We start from the raw sequence: 11,920 nt of genomic DNA, 5'->3' as shown, positions 1-11,920 counted from the left end.
AAATATTTTTAAATATAATAAGATGTCAATGTTTATAGTGGACATTTTACTATATATTTATAAACAAGTTAATTCATTTTCTTTACTCTATTTATTTAAACTCAAATATTATTTATGTCAGACATTTAATATCATACGGTGAAGTAGTATATGCAATCCAAATGGGATGAAGTATTTATAATAATTTAACAGAATAATAAATAAGAACAATGAAAATTTTAAAAAATCTTTGGGAAAGAGAAGTGCATCGATTTGGGCACATAACCGTCAAAAGCCCAACTCGTCCTTTTCCGTTCTCTTTCTCAGCAAAGAAGAGAGAGAAAATAGAGGGAGGAGAGAGAGAACTTATCCTGGAGCTTGAAGGCAGCTGGTCAGTTTGTACGGAGAAGGCGTTCACATTATTCACAGTTCTAACAAAAATCCAACCACAAACTACCATTAGAGCTCATTGAAATTCAGCTTCCATGAAAGACAATCGACAATTGGAGCGGCCATCGGGAAAAGCTTCCTGCCGTTAGGAAACAGACGAAATAAGAACTTTCGCGATTCCAATTTTTTGACAGAGATTTCAAGAAATTGGAATTGTTTTCTTGATTCTGGAATTTTGTTCCACCGACCTTCGATTCATTCAGTTTTCTTGCGGTTTTAAAGCGTCAGGGATACGTAATCAAACTGTAAGAGCGGTTTTGAGTTCTTGCTGCTGTTCCTGTTGGTTAAGCAAACGGATTCGAATCAGGTTTTGTTGTTTTCTTAATTTTTGATTTGTTTAGTAAAAGAGGATGAATCGCTGTGTTCCTGATTTTGAGACCGACGAAGATTTACCGCTTCCTTCTTCTTCTTCCGTGCCATCGCGCTCCAAGACATCTTCGATGTGGGTGTTTCTCTTTGTTTATTTCTTTATCCATTGTTTCTTGATTCTAGATTCATTTCATGTTTGGTTTAAATACACAGGTCAGATGGCGAGGTAATGGAACTTCTATGGCAGAACGGTCAAGTGGTAATGCAAAGCCAGAACCAGAAATCGAGGATGAAAGTACCACCGTCTACAACCGCGGAGCAAATCACGAACAGAGACACTCGACCTATGAATCAAGAGGAGGAACCGCAGCTTTTCATGCAGGAGGACGAAATGATTTCGTGGCTTCATTATCCTCTTGTCGATGATTCTACTTTGGAGAATAGTTTCTGTGAGGAACTCCTATATCCTTCGAATCCTCAGAGCATTGAGCAAAACACCGGCGTTTCTGAACAAGTTCGTACTAGTCATGGCATGGAGTTTCAGCCGTGCACGGCGATAACGACGACGGCGACCTCAACGATGGCTGCTCGGCCGCCAATACCACCGATGAGAAGAACGGAACAGGAAACGAAGGTAAATAGTTTTGGGCTCTTCTCAAGGCACGCACGGAGGCTCGAATCTGGTCCGTCGAATTCGAAGAGCATGGTAAGGGAATCTACAGTGGTCGGTTCGACTTCGAGCAACACAACGGTGTTGACTCTCGAATCTACGGGTACGAAATTACAGAGGACGGCTGTAACCGATACATCAAGTGCTGATTTAGCCTGCACGGTTATTAGCGGTGGTGGAGTAGCGGCTACGTCGACTGGCAATGGTGGAGAACTGATGAAGATGATAGTTGGTGAAACAGAATCGGTTCAAAGGACGACGAGTCTCGAGGATCGGAAGCGGAAAGGGAAAGAAACGGATGACTCCGATTACCTATTCTATAGCACGGTGAGTCTTCTATGAACTCGGTTAATCTGGCGTTATTCAATTTCTCGTTTTATTTTATTTCCCTTTGATTCTTTTTTTGAGACGATTTTCCCCTTTGATTTATTACTCATCCGATTACCATAAACCATATGAAAACAACCAGACTACATCAAATATTTTTTTTTTAAAATTTTATTTTACTAAAGTTAGCTGTGGGAACGACATAATTGAGTTATGAGGATGGGCCCATTTTCTCCGTTCCCTAGAACCTCCAAGCTTTTAGTATTAAGCTGCAGTAGTCGGTGGCTTACTGATTTCCCTCACCTTTCTCCATACTCTGGAATTTCCCCCCATCTTGGGCCGTATAATGACGTGTTATTAACTCAGATTCCCTGCGATTAATTTGGCATGGATAATGCTTTGACCTATGGTCATGTTTAATCAGAGATTGAAATAGGATGTTTGTTTCATTGGAACCCTAGGCTAGGCATTTGGATTATCAACACTCGTGTATCTATCTGTCCATGGGATGGTAATTTGTCACTTTGAGTCTGGATATTCATATCCATGAGATGGGGGATGGATTTTGAGAATTTACATCGCATAATCTTCTCTCTTTTTTGATGTTCGAACTTCTTACTTTACATTCTCGTGAAATGGTGCATGTTTTTTCGGATTCTAAATGACTTATATCAATCACATAAATTAATCTAGTTTGATTTTAGGCAGTCAAGTAACAGAACTATTATATCTAAATATGGTTGGGTTTTTGCTTATAGTTCAAATGGTTAAAGCCATGTAAGAGGCTCAATATCGGAGGATATAGTGTCTTTTACCATTTGAGCTTTGTTCAGTTGATAAGTACCATATTAACTTAATTTACACCCGATGAATAAAATTTATTTTTATAAGTAAATTTAGTTTAGATCAGTTTTTTATATTGAATTAATTTTCGTCCAAAAAAAAAAAAAAGTAAATAAGTCCGTACTATTTTTTGGTATAAATTAATATACCAAATAAAATATAAAATACTAGGATTGACCGATGTACCAAAAGTTTAAAGGTGACCATCTAGGAAATGTTTAAGAAATTTAATTAGCTAACTCAAATATGCACTTGCAAAATAGTTTAGCTTAATTGGTTAAGGTAAATGTGATCAAGAGGGAGAGGCTTAAATTTGTTTTGTTCAGTTTATCTATTGTATTTTTGTTCATGTAATTGCCAGAAATAGCTCAAAATATTATTTTCAATAACTATCCCTGTGACTAAATTTTCATTATACAAAGTCGTTTTACCTTTTTGTTTGTAATTCACAAATTGTAGTTTGTACACAACCATATATATAACCACTCAAATGGCTCGCAAAGCAAATTTCTCACCCCACTATTCAAATTTCAAAACAACTTTCCTGCAAATGAAAACTTGAACTCGGTCAAGTTTCATTCATATTCCGGTTGGACAGTTATTGTAATCCAACCAGAACGCATGAAAACTTGAATCTCGGTTAGGATTTTTTGGAATATCCCGGGAAATGATTTTTTATTTTATTTTTTTTATTGATATTCTTTCTTGTTCTCGTTTCCTGCTGAGATTGCCACCGGGAAAGCATATGGAAACAAATTTCTTAGAAAGGGCTATTTTTACTCTGTTATTTCTGTTGATTACCCATTATTTTCAGTCATGATATGGTACTGGTAGTGATTCTGATAATCAAATTATATATAAAAGAAAAGAAAAGAAAAGAAAAGAAACGTGTGCAGAAAAAAATTCTGAATTGCATGCCAGAGAGCAATTTTAATAGCTGGTCAAAGTTTTCATTCATAGGATAGAGAGTTTGATGGTCGCTGATACCGAGTAATGGTGATAAATATAAAACTCATAGAAAATCTTTGTGATAAGGACTAAGTTGGTGCTCTAAGCTGAAAGGGACTATCGAATATAGCAGGCTTTCTATTCAGATGGTTTCGAGGTCAAAGGAATGCTGCTATGTTTGAGCGAGAATACTTGGTTTGGATGCATATTAACTAGAGTCATGCGTTGGAGAGATGCTTTTGTGCGAGCGTGTCAAACACCTAGCTTGAACTTGTCGTGTGCTAGGCCAGTGATTTTTGCGAAGAGCTAGCTTGACTTTGAATGTGAACATATGTGTTAAGCATATGAAGGAATAGTTCCCATATACTTGATGTATAATTAATTTAGATGAAATCTGCCCGAGAAATTTTGACAGAACCTGCGAAACAAGTCTAATTAGTTAAAAATATGTCAAGAAGATTTTTGCAGACAAATCGTATGAGACTATAATCCTAAATTTTCAGGCACTTGGAATAAATACCTTAAGACCCGGATGGAAAGATAACTGGGTGTGCTTATATAGGTGGCTGGTTTCAGGTTCTATATGTGATTCTGAAATATTGTGCTTTGAGTGGATTCTTGCCTGCTTCTTCTGCGTATGTAAATTCTAATGCTCATGCTTGATGGGGCTACTGCTTTGGTGCCACTTTCTAGATTTTCAAGGTTTCATTAAATATTTTAACTTTATAAACATTTGCCAAAGGACGTTGAATTCGAATCAACTGATGCAAAGAAGCAAGTTCGTGGATCAACCTCTACAAAGAGATCTCGTGCTGCTGAGGTCCATAATCTCTCAGAGCGAGTGAGTAGTTTGCTGCTGTTTGGACCTCCTTTGATCATATGTAAAGGACAGTGTAATTCCTTCTGTGTTTTTGTTATCTGTCTATTCATGGAACATGAACATTCATCCCTCCATTACAGAGAAGAAGAGATCGAATAAATGAAAAGATGAAAGCATTGCAGGAGCTCATACCTCGGTGTAACAAGGTGCATATACAATTATCGAGATAATTTCCAACCACTGAAATCAGTGCATAGATCAAATTATTCTTCGTTCACTGAGATTTGGTTAATATTTTCTCAAATACCAGGCAGATAAAGCTTCAATGTTGGACGAGGCAATTGAATACTTGAAGACACTTCAGTTGCAAGTTCAGGTTTATTATATCTATCGTGTTCATTTAAAAATCACATTAGGCGTATATTTTCATGCTATTTAGATGCATGGTTTCCTTTCAGCATGATTGTTTGCTCAATGTTGCACTGTTCCTACATTTTTCACCGCACTACTTCTGCTTTCTCACTTCGTTTTCAAATTGTTATATGAAGAGAAGTATGCACAAATAGGGAGAGAGGGAGGTTGAACCTACCACACTAACACTTGACCATTTGGGCTATACTCATTTTTTTTTTCCAAGTATGAGTACATTTTAAACTCTGGATGGAGTTCATTATATCTGTATTTTTCCAAGCTTTATTTTTAGGAACGCAAACGAAGTCCCATATTGGTTGGGGAAGGGAATGATCATGGGTATATAAGTGTGGACAATCATCTTCATTGGTATGAGACATTTTGGGTGGTTCCAAAAGCAAAGTCATGAGAGTTTACGCTCAAAGTGGACAGTATCATACCATTGTGGAGATATATGGAGGTCAGACCTTGTCATTTACTTAGACATCCCATTTCTATTTACTCTTAGAAAATTGGGTGGAGCACTCGTGATCCATATGGTTTTTTCCTTTCAAGTTTGTAACCTTGATTCACTAAGTATTGGATGATGTCTGGATTTATTTTTCTCTCATTATAAACTGGTGCACGGTTTGTAAGAATAATGAGAAGCTTATACACAATTCCTTTGAGAAGGTGTGGATGAAGGAAAATGTATCGGGAAAAAACCTTTCATTACTATTGTAGGAATAGACATAAAAATAACGGAGAAATTAAAAGAAAGTAATAAAATTGGGAGTACAAGAATTAACATGGAAAAACTCCTAACAGAAGAAAAAACCACAAGCTAGAAAAATTCCACTATATAAAAAATTATTACAATCACACAAAAATCTCTTCGACCCCAATTACAAAAAAACACTATTTCAAAGTATTATACAACTCACACAGCCAAGCTAGGAAACCGAGCTTAAAGTGTTTTAAATTGGGATAATTTGGAATTAAAGGCATAAACTCCTTTTATAGTGCTTGTAGCCAATCACTTTCTTGAGCTTTTCAGATGTGGGACAACTGCCCTTCTAATATTTTGTTAAAAGCCAACAAATTTCATCTTTGCAAGATATTTGAAGAGTCCATAGTTTCTGTTGCAACCATTATCTTCACCGACAATCATAATTCTCAACTCAGAGAATTATAACTCACTCCATCAAGAGAGTTGGCCACTTGAAATACCACCTTCCAAGATTTTTCCTTTTTTTTTTCACATGTTGAACCTTGCTAAAATTTATGGTGGAACTTCCACCTACTTGACTCACCCGTAAGTTCTTCCACCATTGATACAACTTCCATCACACACCTTGCATAACCGGCAAGCTAATGCGTTTGTGCAAACTTGTGGAATTGCTAACATCACATCCTTTATCATGATAAAGGTGACATACTATGAGGATGAACACTTCCTTTCTTTAGAAGAACAAATCTCCATCTTCCGTGATGATGGAGACGATGTTAGTATCCAATTTAGAGTCCTTTGATGAATCTGCTTTATTAGGACAATTCTTTTTCATGTGTCTAGACTGTCCACATGCCTAGCAAACATTTTTCTGCATGGACTCGTTCTTCATCCATTTGCTAGCTATATGTATTAAATCCTCCTATGAAGTATGCCCTTCACTCTCTAGTTTTCTTTCTTCTGACAAAATTTCACTAGTAGTTTCAGCAAAATCTAAAGTTTCTTTCTCGTACATCAAGATTGGTTTCATGTGTTCAAAAGAAGGGGGAACCGGTGAGATGAGTCTGAATGCCTTATTTTCATCATCTATCTTCACTCGATCACCTCCAACTCAGAAACAATACCATTGAGAATATCCATATGATTTGAGATTTTCTTACCTTCCACCATTTGTTGCATGTGCAACTGTTTCTTTAGGTACAACTGATTTGAGATGCTCTTTGCTTGATACATTTCCAACTTCTTCCAAAGCCTTTTGGCTATAGAAATTCTATGCACATTTGCAAGAACATTCTTAGTCAAATTTAGCGCGATTGCACTTGCAACTTTCAAATCCATTTCCTCTCAATCTTCATCGTTCTCGCTGGTGTTGCTGGAGTTCTTAAAACCTCTACTAGAATGACCGTTGGACTCGCCTAGACCACCATCACCGCTCAACTCTTCAAAAGTACCAATACTTGGTCTTTCCTTTAAAGCTTTGTGTAATCCAGATTGTATTAGTATGTCCTTGGTTTGCACTTCCCACAAGTTAAAAAGTTGATCCTTCTATCAAATTTTGTCACGTCAAACTTTACTAGACTTATAAAGCTTGACCTATTTGCTTCACTCCTAACAAATATGCAAATAGTGAATAATCCATACTATTGACACTATCGTAACTCGTTTCAAAAATTCCTTTTTGATGTGGAAGTTCAGACAATGTTGCAAATCTGCATCCACAGAGCATACTCATAAATTCAATGAACTACTGATGCCACTTGTTGGAAAAGAATCTTCCCACTACTATAGCAAAAATAGGCAGAAGAATAACGGAGAAATTACTAGGAACACAAGAATTAACATAAAAAAAACTTTAACCCCGAAAAAAAACAACGGACCAGAAAAATTCCACTATGTGAAAAATTATTACAACCACATGAAAATATTTTTCCAAACCCAATTACAAGAAAACACTCTCACACATCTGAGCTAGTATTTTGCTAAAACACAACAAAATGGTCACACTTGATTAGATGAGAAGGTTTATGTACAAAATGGACAAGATCATACCATTATATAGATATGTAGATAGATTCAATTTTTTGTGCCAAAATGAAAATAGGATGCAGTTTAAATCAGGATGTACAATGGGAGGATTTTCAAATTTGATAGTTGAGAGTTGTGAGTGTTGGATTCAATCAGGTTTGATTGTCTACGATATCCCAATTTCATCAGTTGTGAATTTGTCTCCCTTCTCCATGAAGGTTAAAGTTACAACGACCCTGATTTGTGATTTTACAGCATCCATGGTTTTCAGGATGACACAAGAATTCTCGACCTAGGCAAAAATTTTTTGAACACCAAAATAGTATTTTTCAACGTGTGACCAAAAATTCACACGTCGCTTGACTAGCTCTGCAATTCGTCAGGTTTGAGATCAAACCTACCTCCTGGCTTGTCTTCTGATAGTAAGTATTATTCTTTTCAATCAACAATCAAACCTACCTCCTGGCTCATTTTCCTGATTGCAACTATTATTCTTTTTTTCCAACAATGCCGATAAAGATTTCAAAGAAGAAAATTGGAGAGGCATCTTGTAAATATTCGAAGATTGCCTATTCAAGACAATCCTTGGTTAAATTCTACCCTGCACCCCTTTTTTTTATATATAACCTGTTGATGTATGCGTGAGAGCCCTACTTAGAGATATATTAGGATTATTAGTAGGATATTAGTAAGAGTATAAGGGTAATTAGCTAGGGGTGCCTTGATTATAAATAGTGTGTGTTAGGGACCTTGGAGGGTTTGAAGATTTTAGTAGAATTTCCATTGTGGGAATTTTGGGAAAGTGTAGTCCTCTAGAAAGGCTATTATACTGTAATTTCTTTAGATATTGTAACAAATATTTCTATTTTTTAGTTTTCTTTGTTGTTCTTGAGTGTGTGTGTGCGTCTTTTTTTTTTTTTTTTTTTTTTTTTTTTTTTTTTAGGTGGTATCCTAACCTTGTGTAAATTTTGAAATGTCCAGCTTTTTATTGAGTTAGAGAAGTGCCCAACTATTTCTCTTCTTGTACTAGTTAGAGGTCGTTCTCAGTGGTTGAGAAATAGGCATTAGTTAGTTTAGAATTGTGTACAAGGTAAAAGGGGAGAAGAGATAAAGTGGTGAGTGACTGAGACAGGAATTTCAATCTTTTCTTTTCTTTTTTTTTTTTCCTGCTGATTCTGTATCTCTCTATAGAAAAACCTTACAGCCATGTCTTAAATGAAATCGGCGGATGAACTATTAGTACTATACGAAACAAATATTCTATGAGACCCGATAGCATGGTAGAAAGAAATATATGAATCTTTCCACAATACTATCGAATATTATCATTGAAGTTTATAAAATTGTGTATAAAAGTAGAGATTGAATATTGATCCTTTTGAATATAGATAAATTTACTATATATATCTTAGGAACCGTCTCGTTTTCTTTTTTTCTTTTTGTCAAGAAAAAATTATGGTAGACTAGCTTATAATGAATGAGCCCAATGCATTACATTTTAGGTCTGTGAAACAGTTCGGATCATTTTGATAATGATAGATTTGAACTCTTTCCCCGAGAAGGTCTATGATTGGAGTCCGCATAGTTTAAGCATGGATGTTGTAAGTGAATGTAGGCTCATCGCCGAACCACTCAAAACTGTGTGTTCACTGCTCCTGCGTTTAAAGCTTAAACGGTGAACTTGAATTTGTGATCTCCTCTACTATCAGCTTGATTATTCACCACATAACTAACTATTGGAGACAGACTCATGCTGACCACCATAGACCCTGCTCTTAAACCTTCCTCACTGCTGGAACATTCTACTCTTTCTTTTCTCGCTGCATGATCCCTTCTTAATCTTGCAATCAATCCTTTCCTTGCAAGATTCCTAATATAAATTCATTTACTGAAATAAAGTTCTTAAGACCCTCCTCACCCGTTCTTGTCCTCAAAATTAAATGAGGAATGGTTGTAGCATGACAAACGTGGTACAGTATGCATGATAGGTAATACGGATATTGACCAGTTCCAATGCAGATGATGTCCATGGGATGTGGTATGATGCCTATGATGTTTCCTGGTGTCCAACAATTTATGCCTCCAATGGGAATGGGACTTGGAATGGGCATGGGCACCGGCATGGAAACAGGTGTGAACCGTGCCATGATGCCGTATCCTAACATGTTAGCTGGACCGATGTTTCCGAGGCAAGCTGGAGCTACTCAACTTGGACCAACTTTCCCTTTTCCACCCTTTCATATGGCGCATGTTCCAAATACCGATCCATCAAGAATTCAAGAAACAAATCAGGCAGATCAAATGCACAGTTCGTCAGGAATGCAAAATATAAATTCACCAAGGGCCTCGAGTTCACTTGATGGCTACCATCATTTTCTTGGTTCCCAACAGATGCAGGTGCCAGCAGCATCATCACACCCTTCCCCACAGGTATCATTATAACCAATTGTGTATATCATTATAGTTCTTAAGTGCATATTTTTTACTCTCTAATTATTCCACAGAATCAACCACCAGCCCCGCTACCAGGTATGCACAATCAACATACTAGTCGGAGACTTGAAAACATCAACAATCACGAATCAGGGTGCTCTACCATGGATCCATGTAAGCTTTCATCTGAATGTTATTCTTGTTTCATTTGGTGCCTAAAGTTTCCTCTTCCTATCTCTTGAAATGTTGTACCTTTATTTATTCATGAGCAGCTCAAGCTAACTCTAATCTTAACTTTGTACGATGATTGCAGGTTGAAATTGGAGGAAACATAGAATTTCTTAGATAGGCCCTACATTACACGCCAGCAAAATTTTGTAGCTAGGTAGAGTTTGATTAGAATAACAACATAACACAGGTTGACATGTAAATTATGCATAGTTCAAACCATCATCAAGTGAGAACAACAGCTCCTTTTACAATTTTCTCCCTTTTCTTTCTTGGTATTTGTTTGAGTTTTTACACATGATGATGTAAACTCTCAGATAACCTCACCCTACTTATTGGCTGATCATAAGCTAACCATCACTTGAGATTATATCTTATAAATATTAGGGTGGGTTGGAATGACTTCATAAGTGCTTAAAAAATGTTCTTAAGCACTTAAAAAGTTGTCAAAGCAGGTAATTTCTTTTCGAAAGAAAGTTCTCTTTTGATGGGATTTTCTGCATTTCCAATGACCTATTGAAACTCTTGAAAGTGGATTTCTATTGTTTCATCTCACGTGTTTCTTCTTTTCTTTTCTTTTCTTTTCTTTTCTTTCTTTCTTTCTTTGGTTTATAGCATGGAAGAGGAAGAAGACAAATGATAGTGAAGAGAAGACTGAGCTGAATGAAGAGAATTTGAATTGGATTTTGGAGTGACCAAGCATAGATTATATAATAAGTATTTTAGCATATTCAATTTAAATTTTGATATTTGTTTGTTTCCTATTGATTATAATTTTCTATCTATTGTGTACTACTAGATTTGTTCTCCTTAGGCAAAGGAAACAAGGGTCAATCACGTTTGAGTTTGTTTTCTTGTCACCTTCTTGATTTTAAAGGCAAGGTTGGTTTTTCCCTCACGATATAAGCTATACCAAAATGTTATGAAGCCGGGAAAGTTGGATATAAAAATCCTGCCAATAAATATGACTCGAAGAACTATACCTCAAGAACTCAAAAACTAGTAGCCTAATGTAGCCTAAATCAGTCTGGAAGTCGTATGGGTCGTTTGTTTCATGGAAACTCAAAATTCTCATAGAATGAACATTCAAATTATTGCGTTTGTTTTGAGATATATAAGATGTCCATATATTTGGAGACGTTCAGGCATCTTAGGATGTTTTTATGAAGATATCTTAAGGATTTTGGATGCCTTTACGAAAGCACATGTTTTCAAGATTCTCATGTTGAGGGCATCAAAATTTCTCTTTTACCCTCCTTTTTAATTTTGTTGAAAAAAAATAACATACAAAAATAATATAAACTATATTATTTTTAAAAAAATTCAAATTAGCAAAACAGTTATATAAATTCATATTTTACTAAAATAATTATAAATTTATTAGTAGTCGTAAATACATTCTTTGAACATGAGGTAAATTTAAGTCACTCTTGAGTAGAAATTCTTCTAAACAAATATAGATATCCAAATTACCTGAAAAATATTCCTATAAAACAAATATATGGTTATCTAAAGATGTCAAACATTTGTAATTATGGACATTAAAAGTTGTTTGATAGAAACTTATTTGATATTTCTTGTTTTTTTTTTCCTTCGTTTTTTTCTCTGGTTATTCTCTTGTTTTTTTTTAACAATATAATATAAAAGGAGAAGATATGTCTTACATTAAACATCGAAAAAAATATCAAAAGTTTATTGTCATATAATACAAGTAAGTCCCGATGAAAATTAAATATAATAATAAATTGTATCATATTCTTCTAACTCG

The 11,920-nt window shown here is 35.5% G+C and overlaps 1 protein-coding gene across 1 annotated transcript; it reads left to right on the top strand.

Annotated features, from left to right (window-relative positions):
* The first annotated feature begins 238 nt into the window (after positions 1–238).
* Positions 239–10,522, top strand: LOC120077720 (transcription factor PIF1-like). Its single transcript, XM_039031683.2, has 9 exons — positions 239–674; positions 771–871; positions 952–1,735; positions 4,269–4,367; positions 4,487–4,552; positions 4,657–4,722; positions 9,511–9,921; positions 9,996–10,098; positions 10,238–10,522. Exons 2-9 carry the CDS (start codon positions 780–782, stop codon positions 10,240–10,242), a joined length of 1,626 nt encoding a protein of 541 aa, XP_038887611.2. The 5' UTR covers positions 239–674; positions 771–779; the 3' UTR covers positions 10,243–10,522.
* Positions 10,523–11,920: the final 1,398 nt, after the last annotated feature.

Source organism: Benincasa hispida, chromosome 5, assembly GCF_027475165.1.
Source record: "Benincasa hispida cultivar pf3 chromosome 5, pf3_genome.v1.1, whole genome shotgun sequence".
NCBI lineage: Eukaryota > Viridiplantae > Streptophyta > Magnoliopsida > Cucurbitales > Cucurbitaceae > Benincasa > Benincasa hispida.
Note: the sequence above shows the minus strand (reverse complement) of the source record. Positions and strands in the feature narration are given on the sequence as shown.